At 42.2% G+C, this 15921-nt stretch overlaps 1 protein-coding gene across 4 annotated transcripts in view; it reads right to left on the bottom strand.

Moving 5' to 3' along the window:
* ABL2 (ABL proto-oncogene 2, non-receptor tyrosine kinase) overlaps positions 1–15921 on the bottom strand; it is a 44438-nt gene that overhangs the window by 12007 nt on the left and 16510 nt on the right. The window contains exons 1-5 of one of the 4 annotated variants that reach the window (XM_021546009.3): positions 12312–13621; positions 2875–3045; positions 1899–2194; positions 1081–1353; positions 264–348 (exon numbers count right to left, since the gene is read on the bottom strand). In XM_021546009.3, coding sequence (XP_021401684.1) covers positions 264–348; positions 1081–1353; positions 1899–2194; positions 2875–3045; positions 12312–12378 — 892 coding nt within the window. In that variant the 5' untranslated portion in view covers positions 12379–13621. Of the gene's footprint in view, positions 1–263; positions 349–1080; positions 1354–1898; positions 2195–2874; positions 3046–6324; positions 6431–12311; positions 13622–15921 lie in introns of those variants that run through there. The other 3 variants (XM_021546011.3, XM_021546010.3, XM_021546008.3) reach the window with 3 other exon arrangements.

Below are 15921 nucleotides of genomic sequence, written 5' to 3'. Positions count from 1 at the left end.
AGGATGATATTAAAAACTTTTATGTAATAGTCATGCCTCAACAGCAAAGTTGTCTACTAATGTAAGTGACTGTATTTGATGTTTTATTTAAAATTAGCGTCTCTTAGCTCCAGTATTACATAAAGCTGTCAAAAATACCTCCCCATAACCTGACCTGATTCATAAAGTTATATAAATACAGAAAAGCTGCCACTGCATTTAAACCAGGCAAGTTTTTGCCAAAATGAAGACTAAAAACACAAAGAGCAAAGCATTTCACTCACCTAACAACTGCACTAGATTTGGATGCTTGATCTCCTTCATCACAGCAGCTTCTTTCAAGAACTCTTCCACCTCCATGGTATCTTCCTAGATAGACAGAGAGGCCAAAGAAGGGAACATTTATCTTCATGAGCAAGGCCTGCGTAACGCCACACATCCTGGTTGAATATAAATGATGGCATCTTTGTCTCCATTCTGCCATTTTGGATTTTACCAAAGCAAACTGTAACAGCCCTGAACAGCTGCCTGGCTGTCCTGCAGACCCATCTGCAGTACCCTGGCAGGGCCAGGCTTGCTCATTTGGTAGCTGTTGTGGCTGGTGAGAGGAAGACTCTCAGGATCACTGACTTATCTCCACTGTATAACTGTAAAACAACTTATTCAGGGGCCACTTAGAATTTCAGTTGTTAATGTTGAAACAAACAAGGTTTTGAAAAGGAAGAGAAAAGGAGAAGCTGAATTTTTTCAGGAGTGGAGGACAGCTTATAGAAGGTATTTTCTACATCTCTAATTCCTTAAGCCTCCACAGCTCCTCTGGAGGAATGGAAGTTGGGTTTGTAACCATTTCTATTGGTCTGACCTGGACACACAGCTCCTGCTGGGCCAAAATTCCTATTTGTTTCTAAGCCACATGCACTGGTGTAAGTTTGATAGGGTGCATTTGATCTGCAAAGCTACTCCCAAGAATGGATTTTATGCAGATCAGCACACTCCATTTTCTGATGTTTGTATGACAAGGTGCAGTTGAGAACATTACACCTCCTTACTCATGTCATAAACAGTGACTAAATGAACAGTGCCTGGAATCTGAAAACTCACCTTTAACGTTTTCACAGCCACTGTGAGATTGTATTTCTTCCAGACCCCCACGTAGACCTCTCCGTACTGCCCTCCCCCGAGCTTGTGCTTCATGGTGATGTCGGTGCGCTCCATCTCCCACTTGTCATGGATGGGGGACACTCCATACACGGTGGGCTTATTGCACTTGGGTGCTGGGTAATGCAGAGTTGTCACCAGGCCATCTGCCACCGTCGAGTGATGGTGCACCAGCTCTGCCAGGGTGCTGAAACGGCTTTCTGCTGTCACATAGACCTGTTAAGCAAGAAACAGCAATCTGCTTAAATGAAGGCAGCTGGAAGTTTTCAGTAACGTTGGAAAGCATTCTAATTTTTTAAAAACCTGAAAACCGGGACTTTAAAATATTTGCCTGTTGGGCAAATAACTATTAGTCTGTGGGAATTTTACCTGCAGAAGGCAACAACATATAAGCCATCACTTAAGAACTATGCTGTCTCCTACCTCATGCTTTACAGGACTAGAAACTGGAATTCTTAGGTCTCTCAACACAACATGCCACTACTTAATCTTGGTTAAAAATGCTGACTTACCAAAGCTCTGCTGCTTCTAAGGGGATCAGTGGAAGGCTACCCCCACCTCCAGCCACAGCTGCCTTGCTACCCAGCTACTTTCAGCTCAGACAAGAATTGTCTGCACTTCTTCCAAAGTGCTGTTTGCAGAGTCACCATCAAACCCTTGGCACACTTGTTCTTATATATTAATACTGGATCTGCAACTTGGGATTCTGCAAGGTGATATCTTCACCTCCTCTCCCCACAGCATTGTCCAGAGGTGCATACCTTGCCATCCGAGGTGGTGTTGATCCTGTAGTGGTAAACACGTCCTTCGTACCTGAGCGAGATGGACAGCTGCCCTGGGCTGCTCTCGCTCTCCCGCACCAGGAAGCTGCCATTGATGAGGCTGCTGAGCAGATACTCTGCTGCACTGCGGGACACCGGCCCGTGGTACCACGAGTGCTTCTCCAGGCTGTTCACTGGAGTGATGTAGTTGCTTGGTACCCAGCCCTGCCCATTCTTCGAACGTACCTCACTCCATTCACCATTCTGGTTGTAACCCAGGACTCGCAACTTCTCACCTGTGATCAGAATGAAAAACACAAAATAAGCACAGTGCAAGCTGTTGTGTCTTCCTGAGGGAGAAACTCGGCATCGGTTGAGCCTGGGTTTGTAGTTTAACACAAGAAATCATCTTATAATTTAACTGCTACATATAAAGTATTCATGAAGCAAAGGCTCAGATAGAATACCTGAGATACTGTTCACTGAGATGAACTCAAAAAGCTTCTTGTACTCCAGCTTCTTAGACTAGTAAGACTTTATTTTCTTGGAGGAATGAGGTATTTTTTCTTGAAGCTTTAAATGACATATGATTTAACTGACCATGTACTGACCAGAATCAAAAAGTGTCTGTGCAAGCTTGAGTCTTGATTCTGCCCCAGTTGAAATTGCAGAGTTCTGTTATCATCTGTGATGTACCCATTTCCCTCTGCCCTTCCCACAGCAGGTATCCCACTGTAGGGCCAGTGACGTGGGGAGCCTGGCACAGGAGTGGGCTGGACTGTGCCTGTCCCAGCAGAACTGCCCAGCAGGTGTCCCTCCAGCACCACGAGGGACAGGCTGTCTGCTTCCCACCATTGCTGTAGGGAATCACCTTCTCTAAGTGCACGATTCCCATTCCTATCCAGGCAGGGATTCCATTTCCTGATTCCTGTTGCTAAGTTTCAAGCCCACAGCTGCTCTGCACTCCCAGTCTTACCTTTGGTGATGCTGAGTGTGTTGTCACCACTCGCTACAAAATCGTAAAGTGCAACAAAGAGATTGGGATCGCTCTCAGTGGCTCCAAGCAGGTTCTCCTTGGAGCTCCATCTGATGGCTTCGTTCAGTGCCTGGGGCTCGACGTCGCAGCCGTAGGGGCGGTGCAGGGCCTCTGAGGAAAGGACAGGACAGGCAATCACTTTGTGTACACCTCTAATCATGAAAGCAGGGAATGTCCTGAGGTGGAAGGGACCCACAAGGATCATCGAGTCCAACTTCTGGAGAAGATGATTTAGCTGCTATAAGCCAAGTAGCAAGCTATGTATATTAAATTTATATTTAATATTTGTTATATTATATATACTTTTATTTATCTGCATCTCTATTCAAAACTATTGAAGCCTTCATGGATTAAAAATAGGTGCACAATTAAAAGCACTTTTTAAAATTACACTAAGTAGTGGAGGAAATCTTTCAATCACAAAATGTTATGTTTTGTCCTTATTGTTTCCGTGGTGGACACAGCCTGGACCTGAAACCAACATGACAAATAAAGACTGAATTATGACACAAATGACATGTATAAGTTGGGATAGTAACAGGTTCAGTATTAACACGAATGGCAGAGGTCTGTAATACATTTCAAGACTCTGGAAAGGTGGAAGACTGACAGGAGCAGGGACAGAAGGCAGTACAGGTGATGCTGGGTATTTAGCAGCAGCACTTCTGTTTTGCTGTTTCAATGGACAACAAAACTCTGAACACTTCATGCTAGTGCTATGTCAAGACCATCACTGGCTTTCTAACTCATGGAGAGGTTTTCCAGGAACATGTAGTAGAGTAAATTTCAATATTAAGACAAGAAAAAGAGTGGCAGTGTGGTTGCATACATGGGGGCTGCTCAAGGGAACAAAAATACATAGAGGTGTAAGGTTATATACTTATTAAAGTTATATACTTTTTCTCTGTCAGCACAGATCTAAGCCCCTGTCCCAATATCTATTTCTGAATTCTCTAGTTGAACTTAGAGAAATATATACTGCAAAGAGATTTCATTAAATGTACTAAACATAAACAGTTCCTTCTAAAAAAATCTGAGACTTTCTTTGCTTTAGTCATTGGTTTGGCCCATTTCTGATGGGCTGAGAAGTCAGGCTCGGGATGTTTTTAAGCAGACACTGCCAAAGAACTTGTGTGTGGCTACACCCACCCCCTTCTCCACAAGCCCCTGAGATTTACACTCATGAGCAAGAGCTAGTCTATAAGGCACTTAAAAAAGGAAAAAAGAGCTCAAATGCAGCACAGGACAGGAAAACTGGGAATCCAGTGAGATACAATACACAAAGCCTGTGCCATGTAACAGGCACAGTAATATGCCAAATCTGTGTCACAGGACAGAGCTCAAGCCTGGAAAATGAGGACCAAGGGAGGTTTCCAGCCCATAATGTAATTTTTAAACTGTATTCTAGGTATATGAGAAAGTAAGTGGTTGAGGTTTGTTCTGTTTCCATTTTAAACGTAGCTAAGTGGCTTTTGACTGCATTTCTGGTAATTATTCAGAATTCTAATGCTTGCATAACCTGTTCATCTTGCAATTACTTAATAACCTAAAAGTAGCCTTATGTCAAGGTTCTCCTAGCATAAAAAAGAAGAGACTATAGACTAAGGCACTAAAATGTCAGTTCCTTGATTGCACTGCCTGCAGATGCAATATTTACATATATTTCTTATTCCTAACTCTCAACTGCAATTAGTTTTACAAGATATCAGACTGGAAGCTATCACGGAAAATAAGAAATCCCAATGCTCAGCCACCTACATTACAGAATAGCTACCAACATCCTACTGTATTTTCTTGGGGCTGGATGTGTTCATACTAAGATCCATGAAAGAACAACAGTTCCTAAATCCAGCTCTCTTTATGGAGTAAAAAAATATATTTAATTACATAATACATTCTTTATGCTCCTACAGTGATTTGTGTTATGAGTGTTTCAATGCTTTAAACAAAGTCAAATGTGCTGTATGAGAACCCTAACACATCTCTGCTAGAGAGCAAACACAAAAGTAGGCAGTTTCCAAAAAGTACCTAACTTTTCAGCTCCAAAATTAATTACCTTCTTACTTTCAATTGTGTATCTGTCAACCAGTGAAAGGCTTTAAACAAACAGGTAACATTTACTCTAAGTCAAAGCATCCTTTAAGTTTCTTTCTCCAGCCAGAAAAGCTCACACACTGAGCAGCCACGCTCTGCTCCACAGACAGCACAAAGCTGAGTATTTCTCCATGCAGCCATGGATAGCCTGAAGCAGCCCAGGGCCAGCCCAGCTCCAGAGCTGCTGCAGGCAAGGTGAAGTCAGCAGAAATGCCGAGTTCTGTTCAGCACCAACAGTTCTGCCCACATGGAAATGTGTGGGGCTGTGCTGGACTGGCACTGGGGAATCAAAGCAGATGTGGGACTCCTACCACTTTCTTGGGAATGCCTGGGAGGCTGGCACAGGTTCTCATCACCCACTTGATGTACAAAAAAGCCAGCAGAAGTTAATGTTTGATGAGAAGCTTCAATCACTTAGTTACAGTGCTTACCTAAAAATCAAATGCTTTTAAGAGTTCACGTCTCACTAACTTCCTTTACTTTCATGTTGAAGTGACTTGAATGCTTAAATAACTGTAAAGGTTACCCAACATCTAAAGGGGATTTTACCAGGATACAGAAGTATTTCTTGCAGGTTCCATGACAGCCCACGCTATTCCATATGGTGTGGGACCTACACCACCCATCACAGAAGTGAAATAGGATCATCACAGAGGTAATCAAAGCATGTCACCAATGGTGCCCCTCCAGCTGAACAATTTGTGAGCTCAGTCCACACCAAAAGTCAGGAAATGAGCTGGGAAATTCCATTTTATATCAGCTCCTTTTCAAGGCTAACCATAAATCTTATATTATCACTTTAATTTCCTATGCAATGGAAAACTTACATCATCACTTAGAGAACAAGTAATACACAGTCACACAACAAGGTTATGCTTCATCCATCTCCTTCCTTTTCTTTATTCCCACAATACAATTTTGCTTCTCTCCGGATATGAAAGCTTTCCTATCCACCCACCATGTAAGGGGTGTTTTGTCCCCCATCCTTGCTGCAAACACTCCAATTACCAATTAATTTGGTCTCAGAGAAGGAGGTAGAACATGCTAGATTTTAAATTTCAGAGTTACATTAAGTACTGAAGTGGTCTCTATTTCTGAAATACTGTGTAACTCCTCGTAGAAAATAAGCATTTCACCAATCCTAAAATCCCAATAAAAGCTAGCAGTCTTACACCTGCCTGTGGCTGGCCTTGTACTACAAGACAAAGACAGACTTGAAAGGAGCTCATCCTCCTTGAAGCACTTGGAAAAACACAGGAAAGGGACAGGACAGGATTACACCCCCAAGCATCCTACCTGTGAAGCTCATGCTGGGCTCAGAGCCACCCTCGCCGAGGCAGCAGAGCAGTGTGCCCTCCTTGCCATAGCTGCTGGACTGGAAGAGGACTGTCCCCACACTCATGCTGTGCTTCCCAGAGAGCAAAGAGGCAGCTTGGCAGTCCTGGGCTGAGCACAGGGGCTGCACACACAGCAGTCGCTGCTCACAAGGCTGGGGCCAAGGGGAAAGGAAGCGCTGCCGGGCTGGCAGAGCAGAGACTGGGAAAATCAGGCCCTGGGCTAACTGGTTATTAACTGGATGGGAGGGTGGAGCTTTCCAGGGACTGCTGAACACACAGAGGATGTGGGGACTGCACTGCAAGTTGAAACAACTTTGAGATGAGCTGGAGAGACAAGAGTTTTGTTCCACTATGAGTTAGGTAACAAAGTGTTTGGGAAGAAAGCAAACAGTTTCCTTGGAGAAATTCCTTTGCACAAATTACAAAACAGATCACCCATTAAGGGGACCGCCCAGATTGATTCACTTTTCCACTCCACATACCACTGCTGGAGCACTACTTATGGGAATCAACAGGAAAGGATATTGGTGAAAATCCACATCTTGGAGAGGTAAAAACACTGAGTACATGAATGCTCTTGGATGTGTCAGGAACTCGGACACAGAAAGCAAGGCCAGGACAGTGCAGCCAGTCCGAGCTGTACATTTGCTGACTTAATAACACTTGGGACAGTTTCCACAAGGGCCCCAACAAATTTACTTCTCGAAACCCCCAGATTTGTTGATGAATTCTTTAAAAGCCCTGGTTTTCTAGTAGAGATGCCTTGTGGCAGGACAGGTTCCTCCTGCCAGATGGCCATGGAAGGGTTAACAAACCAGCACTCCCATGGCAGTCTCACACCAGAGGGTAGTGGGCCTGCAGAGGGGTATAAGAGGGAGCAGGGAAAGGGAAGTCTGTGGTTCAGGCTTTTGTAGGGGAAGAGGACTTGCTGCAGTCCAGTGAGGCAAGAAAACAGCACTTCCATCATCTGTGACCTTCACCATTCTGTGAGAGGGGCAGCTGCACCGTGTGATGATTATTCAAACCAGACTAAAGGTAAGCAAGCAGGCTTATTCTAAATGTCTGTGTTTTGTAAGGCTGTGAATGTAGAAAGAGTATATAGAACTGTGGAGACACTGTGATGATGAGGAGTTGCCTTTCTCACATTGCTTCTGACAAGAGTCATCTCCCCTGCAACCAACACCTGATTATTTGTGGAAAACTCACTAGGCAAAGAATTAACTTAGGACACCTGAATACTGTTGTTCCTAAAGTTCTGACAAGGGGGTGACCTCTTTTCTTCCTCTTCCAAAACCAAGCTCAGTGAATCCTGCAGCATGCTACCCAGGGGTCAGAGGTGGAGACACCTTTACTTAGAGCTCCTAGGCTTTCTCTATGTTCCTCTTTGTTTTGCTTCTTGCAGTTTACTGTTCTCTCAGCTTGCATTTGCTCCAAGTACTCTGAATTACACTGGCATTTGTACTAAGCTTAGCATGTCTGTTAATACACAAAGAATAATCAGAATTTGTGGAGAAAGCCAGCACAGCTTCAGAAAAACATGGATGAGCTTTGTGACGACCACCCTTACCTAAAATGAGACCAGGAAAGGGTAAGCTATGTATGGATTTGTGGCTAGATTAGTCTCTGCTGTGACAGTTACTAACCTTAGCTAAAATAACACATTTACTTCTTAGTTAAAGTACAAGGGATGAGTAATTGATATTTTGAACAAAGAAGGATTAGCAGGAAGTTAAGTTGGATTAATAATGTATTTTGCACATATCCCTACTTACCCCATCAATTTTAGCTTCTGTCAGAAGTCTGTAGCCAAAGCCTAATGGCTGGCTGGTGTGTTAAGAGCTCCCAATGGGAATCATTGCACTGACATTATTGGTGAGAAACATTTTGGCTCTAAGTCTCCTGCAGCAGAGTAATTTTGTGCCCACACTCTTTCCAGGCACCCTCCTGAAGGTGCTCTCCAGTAGAAAGGACACAGAGTACACAGCAGTTCATAAGATCCTGTCAAATGCACCCAGCCAGAATAAAATCAAGCATTCTTCTGCCTTCTAGATGGGCATTCTCTCTCTTAAAACTGATTTTCCTAGATAGACATTTTACACAACAGGCCATCACTTTGACACCTGCATCCACCACATCTGCATCCTGTTCCTGTGCTCTTCACAGTAAGTGCATGACATAAAATCTTAATTCTGGTATATTCAACTTCCTCAGTGGAAGAATCCACCTTTCAGGCACAGCAGTTCTTCCCAGCTCTTTACCCTATTCCCTGTGGTGCCCTTCAAAGCTGTTTCCTGAGAGTAGCTACCCTTCCTGTACAACTTAAGTCATCCATTTAGAAGCATTTTCCTAGTTCTTCCAGCAGTAGGGAAAAGTTGAATTAAAGGAAATCTTGCTGACTATGCTACTTTGTAATGCATAGTTCAGGGAGCTTCTAAAAAACTTGCTATACACTGAATTGCAATGTCTCTTAATCAAAGAAAAGAATGTGTTAACGAAAATACAGCCCTGAAATTGATTTGGTGTTGTTTGCCATAGGCCAAAGTGACTGGTTTGTCAATGGAAGGAGAGAGACAAGGAGTTTTATAAGGTAAATACTGGTTATTGCATACAGTCTTAATCTGATATATTATACAACAAAACCCACAGGGTGTAGACTTGTGTGTATTTTTTCACGTAGGGACAACTCAAACACAAAGCCACCAAGACCCCTGCATATGCCACATATCTCATTTTATTTTCACTCTTGAGTCCTTGAACTAAACACCAATAAATTACCTATGATGCTGTTTTACAGATAGACTCATTTTATTTGCTTGCTTTCAAGACTATCAAAGAACAGGCACTGGCCATCAACTCACGAAAAGCAGACCATCAGATATCTAATGAGTGCTAGTATAATTGCTATTTTTCACTGCACCTTCAAAACATACATCACATTACACCACTGGACCTTCAGATCTTTAACTGGCTGCTTAGTGGGAGGATTTCTGCCTTAATGAATACAAGGAAACAAAACAGATAACACAGCAGCAAGTGGGTTTCCTATTTTGCTGACATGATTGGAACAGTATCAAGTTCTACAGCAGCTTTGTTTCTGAAGCCAAGTCTCTGTGCTTCCTGCTAACCAAAAATACTGAAGACAAGCTTACATACTGAAAAGCAACCAGTGCTGCACAGGCCAAGTTTCTGCTGTCTAATAATGTGGTAGTATTGAAGCAGACCTATGAACTTCCTTTACCCTGTAACAGACTGCAGCCTTTACCTAAATGGACCACCTAGTCTTTCTGCAGACATCTTTGTGGCTCTGCAAAACACCAGTTTGAAGGGGTCAGACAGCTCACATATGGCCTTGGTAAAATGTAGGCACTAACTAAATGCCATTCCTAGGTGTTCCTCTCCTGCAAGCAACCAGACTCTTAATAATGTGGTTTGCTAGAGCCAAGCACAGACCCATAGTTAGTCCTTGGGCCTCCCACAGAGTGGGGCAAGGTTTAAGTATTGTAAACAACTCACTGAGGAAAGCCAAGAAATACAGCTCCAAGCCAAGAACTTGGGATGGGCAAGGAGTAGGTTTCTATTTATGGTACCAGGCTGGGAGAGACAGAAAGGGAGGAGATTTCAGAGTCAGTGACAAAATTGCATCATGAACAGCTCACATCATATAAAAGGAAACATTTCAAGTTGGCAGCACTGTCATACCTCAATTATCAAAATATATCTGACATAGATAAAAGTGATCTTTGGTTTCAGGTGAGAAATACATGGAGAAAGAGGTCTCTATATGCTTCATCTCTTGCAAACAGATTAATTTTGCAACATAATGAAGTGCTGATATGAAACAGGGGTTAAGTGGTGGGTCTTTGCCTAGAAGAGGGGCTTCCTGGCTAGCTTAATACAAAAATCCAAGGGAAAACAAGGTTTTGGGAATTGGTGTTACTGAATCTAATTGGTAAAAGGAGGGAGAAATATCAATCTCAATTGATTTAGCTCCACCAATGTATAAAGAATTCAAGACATTGTCTGTGTACCTGAACATTACAAGGGGTTAGCTGCGTTAAGACTTTAGACAAACTGCCTGTCTTCTGTTTCCCTGGTACCAGTTATCCCCTCCCTTTGTTATTAATGCAGTCAAAGGTGTCCCTCAGCCCATTTCTTTGCTTAGATGCCACTGACACATTTCTCCCATTATCAACATAATGCAGTGCTTTCCTATTTCTTCCTCAACTAATTTCTGGTGAAGTAGCTTTTTGTTGCGGAATCCAGTATGAAATAAATCAAGCTTAAACTCCCAAGCCTTTATTTGAAAGTCTTCATTCCTTGAAACCAAGACGCATAAATTTCTTCATAGATCAAAGTATAGGCTGTAACTGAACCAGCTACAGAAGCATTTGGTAGCTCTGCTGTTTTAAGAGAGAATTTTGAAGCAGATAAAGTATTGATCATGTTCAGTACCAATACTATTAACCAAATAGTCTGGCTCTCATCACCTCTAAGATTTTCACAGAATTCTGTCAGGAAAGCAATTCTTGTAAGTGCACCCACCAAAATGATGCAGGAGTTTAGAAGCATTCAAAAAGCCCTTCAGGGTGAGGTACCCATGTGAGCACAAGAGAGTTGGGCCTAACAGCTGTTAGAAGGTACAACAGATGTATCTTGGCACAGGTACTGGGAATGGTCAGAAGCACCAGACCAGACACAGTTCAAACCTGACTTCTTTAAATGGGCCTCTGGGTGAGGAACCAAAACCCAACAGCACAGCAGATAAGGAAAAAACCTTTTCTTTTTCTGAAGAGAGATTTTAATGTCATTAAAATGAAATACAAAGAGGTTCTTAGAACAAAAATCTACAAATGTAACACTGTTGCAAAATCCTGACTACTGTATCCAAGTGTTTGTTCCCTTAATTCCCAAGGATTTGCTCAGCTCCTATAGAGCCAGTCAGCTTTGCAACGGCAAGAGTTTAGAAACAAGCAGAGACCAGCAAGTGTAAATGCTCTGTATCACATACCTCCTTCCATTGAGTACTGAAGCTCCAGTCTCTCTTCCTCTGAATGCTGCCCACAGCAGACAGCAATTACTCCCACAGTGTCAGCTTTAGGGGAAGGAGTGCTATGAAGGGACACAGATTTCTAAGGTAACTGGGAAACTGTAGATCAAAAGTGTGTTTGACATTCTTCCTCTGTCCTGGCAAGTTCCAGTAAACCTCTCCAGTGTGAAGGGTGAGGAGGATTAGGTCACCCAGTCCTGCTCCAGGAAAGGTGGGATGGCCAAATACACGACAGCTTACAGCAAGTCATTTTGCACTTATTAAAATCAGTACCTTGGGAAAGAAGTTGCTTAATGGGAATTACACTTCATTGCAACAGAATTCCTGGGGAGTTGCTAGTACTGGCCACATCAAAGCCAGATATTATCTACTTCTAAGCAAATCAAATGGGTACTTATTTACTCACAGTGTAACACAAACACTTGAAGTGAAAGCTCTTCTGCAAAAAGGCTTTCTGAGCCTTCAGAAAAGGCTCAGCCGATCTCTGAAGAAACCAGAAATACCCACACTCACAAAGTCTAGCTGCAGAGAGGTTTATTTTGCAGCTCTAGAGCACTAACTGATCAGACCTTTGAGCTAACATGATATAAATGTCCAAGCTGCTTTCCCAGTGACATAATTACATCTTATTAGAAACCTTACAGTATTAGGTACTCTCCTTAGACTCAGCATTTGGCTCAATGACCACATTAAACTGTTTCTCAACTGCCTTTTTGAAATTTATTTTTAGCCTTTTTAGTTAGAGGGAAAACTTGGAAGGAGAGGGTAGAGATGAACTCACTGACTTGTAATCTCAGGAGAAAAAGAAAATGTCAGTCTAAAAGCTGAAATTTGAGTTGATGTCACATCTTGAGGCCCAAGTATTTTTGCAAGTGCCTTGGACAGGCAGCACTGCTTACCTTGTGGAGGATATTCAGAGGGCAGAGCTCCCCAGGTGAGCTGGTACAGCTTCAGTTTCCAGTACATGAGTTTAACTTTTTAATGGAATCCCAAAATGCTTGTTAGCACAGATGCAATTTCTCAGTTCCATCCACCCACACCGAATATGCAGCAACTGCCAAGGCTACACAGTACTTCTGTTTTAAAAAAAATTCTCCAGCTAAAAATAAATCACAAAACTCTCAACCTCATTTGTCAGCAACCAATATGCTTTCAAATCATCGTCCACAGCCATTTTCTTCTCTTGAACAAAGAAGGGGGTTCCTTTTTAGAATATTTACTTCATTTGACTAAAATACCCTTGTGATCTTGCCTTCTTTGAAATATATTTGTCTTAGAAAACAAACAAGCGCTTCCTTTCCTCCAAGAAAAGCCGAGCTTTAGCGTGAATACTTGCCAAAAAATTGCATGCCGTGTTGTGAACTTCAGAACCAGGGAAAACTCCTACGGTGGAAAGCCCCTGACATCCAGCTGAGCCCTGGCTGAGGGAGGTTGAGTTGTCCTGCTCCTTCTCAGCCCTCTGGGCCAATTTCCTCTGGGGGGGCAGCGGGGATGTCGAGTCAGAGGAACAAATCCATGGCACTAAACTTAGCTCCGGCTGCGGAACCGCTTCCCGTTGGTGAAAGCCAGACACTTGTCATTGGCTCCACCGAGCAGACAAGGGGCTCCATTCACCAGCACCAGCCCAGCAGCTGCTCAGGGACCAGGGTAACACGAGCCCCAGCCTCTCCAGAGGGAGAATTCCAAGCCCAGCCTCTCCAGAGGGAGAATTCCAAGCCCAGCGCTGCCACAGCTTTGTAGTTTCAGGCTGTGTCACCACGTTTGCTTTTCCAAATCTAACTGCAGTGTTTCAGCTTCATACATCAGAATTCAGTAGTAAGTCAAGAATATACTCACTGAAATCATGTCTTTGGAAAATCCTTCCTGGGTTATGGCAGAATTAATACAGCTTTGAAGGAAAAGAAGCCACTGTAAGACCAAGCAGGTTCAGTACTCCTGAAAGTACTTAAAACTACAAAAGGTTTGACTTGCTGATGTAGAATGAAATAATTTTTATTACAAAGAAAGATAACAGCAAGTGAATAGACAAAATTGTGCATAAGTTAAGTGGAGCTGGTTTAAAAATGTTTATATAATTTGTTTGTAATGGATATTATTCAGTGGGTCAGGTAGTTTAAGACCAAATAAAAGAGGAAACAATTTTTTTAATTACTTCAAGAGAGGTAAGACTAGCCAATATATTAAACTTGATGGAATTTCATGCAGTTGAGATACATTCTATCTGTCTGCTACTAAAGATGCTTTACATCTACAGCAAAGTTGTGGATTATCTTTTAGGGAGTACAGCACTGTACTGTTAACATCAAAACTATAGAATGTTTAAAGGAAGCATGATAGGAAAACAAGTCCTGTTCCTCATTTTTAGCAGAACACTTAAAAATGTCAAAAGCAAGTCAGCCAGCTGACAACTGGGATTCTTCAGGCACACAACAACCATTCTCCAGGGTCACTTACAGCCCAGCATCCTGCCTGGCAAAAGGGCAATCATATTATTCCAGAATACTTTCTAAGCCTCCAACATGTTGTACTTGAGGTGTTTCTGAGCCAGAGCTTTTGTTGTTGCAGTCAAACTTCCTGACAGGCTTTATTTTGTCCAGTTGCTGTGTGAAGTATTTCAAACTAACCTCACACATAAACAAAATCTTGCTGCCACAGTACCAAGAGCTCACAGCACCTTGTAGAACAAAGAACAGGCTCCGACTGCTCAGGACATCTCCTAATTTCATTTGATGATTCTCAGTCTCTACAAGGTAAATCCCAAATGATGAGTACTTGTACCAGTCCTTTCTCTGCTACTTGTGATTTTTATAAGCCTTTATCTCATTCTACCTCAGCCACCTCTCCTCCAGGCTACAGAGAGACTATGATTCTAAATGTTTGTCATTATTACAGCTCAGAAATTGATTTTTGTTGTTATAGGGGAAGCTCAGAACTTAATACCTCATGCAAAGGCAGAACCCTTTTCCTCTGTGTCCCACCGTCTACATGATCACACCGAATCCTGTTCTGCTTCTTCAACCTCCTGCAAGCAAGTTTAGCACTTGCCATTTGCTTTCTTCCTCACATCATGTATCTTAGCTGCTTTAAATTAAAAAATAAACAACAAACATTGAATTTAAGGAAAGTTAGAAAGCTGAGTAAAAGACTTTATTCCTGTTTGAGCATTTCTTCATTTCATTCACTAAAATAATAAGGTCTTCTGACAAGTAATATACTACAAGCAGTGGTTAGTAGTGTTTGGTCTGGTTAAGTCAGCAGATATTGCTATCCTAACACGAGGAGCACTTAAAAAAATATAAAAATTTCCTTGCAAAGGAAACGAGAAGACTGCTAAACTAGAAGACTGGTTAAAGAAAGCATCATTTGCTCTAGGGAGAAATAATCCAGGAGGAGGAAAACTTGACTGTCCCTGGATGCTAACACAGGAAAACCATCCTGCAGGTTATGTTTTTTCTACTAATTTGTTTTCAGAGCAGTAAAGAAAAGCAAACAAATTACAACAGTGTGGAAATGAGTGACTTAATTCCCCAGACACATTATGCCACATCTTTTGCCTAGGTTCATGATTGCCATTTCAAAAAGCTGAAATTGCATGGAAAATACTTAGATTAACCTTCAATATGGCTAGCAAGATCAGACTAGCAAGGACAGAATTTGGTCTACAGACAAACAAACATCCTAAGGGAGGTAGCTACAATTTCAGATTTATCTAACAATTTGTCAAAAGACAAATCCCCAAAAGAGCTGAGAATCTGTTGCCAATTTACAATGCTAACCTGAACACTAATGGTTTGTTTTTCTGTACCACTGCCAACATGCTGGGGAAATATGGAAGACGAAAACAGTTGTTTGGAATTATCTAGGATTGTAATGGGCTGTGCAACAATACTAATTAAATGAAATAATATTTTATTGATTTGGCACCACAACAACATTTGCTATTCACCTGGAATAAGAAGAGGCAGACAGTGTAAGGTATATTAAGAGTAAGGCTTTTCACAAATGGATTATGAACTGTAATTTAACCACATGCAAAGATTAACAATGATGTGAAAGGGACCAATGCTGCCTTACCCCTTCAAAATTCAGATACTCCAAACTCAAAACCTAGATAAAGCAATCAGTGATGAGGTTCCAGAGAACCTACTCCCCTGATTTTAGCCAAATCTATTCATCTTCTGCTCTGGTTTTTCAACCACTGTTTGGAGATTTTTGAATAGAAATGCAAAATGACAAGGAAAGTATCTGCTGTGTGCTAGAACAGATCCAACAACTAGAAAAAGCAAAAAACATTATTTCATTTCTGTCACTTGCTTGCCACACAGTTACTTGACTAATTTTTCCTGTTCAGAGAATAAAACAACAATTTTGTGTTGACACACGAGGGAATAGGAGCCACTGATGGTTATTTAAGGAGCTTTCCTCCCACTCAATACCAGCATAGCTGTCTGAGACATCTCCCCTGCTGCCAGGACTGGTGGTATGACTGGGATGCACCCAGCATTGGTC

This window comes from Lonchura striata, chromosome 9 (assembly GCF_046129695.1).
Source record: "Lonchura striata isolate bLonStr1 chromosome 9, bLonStr1.mat, whole genome shotgun sequence".
Lineage (NCBI taxonomy): Eukaryota > Metazoa > Chordata > Aves > Passeriformes > Estrildidae > Lonchura > Lonchura striata.
The sequence above is the reverse complement of the archived record's forward strand: the minus strand, read 5'-3'. Positions and strand labels throughout refer to the sequence as shown.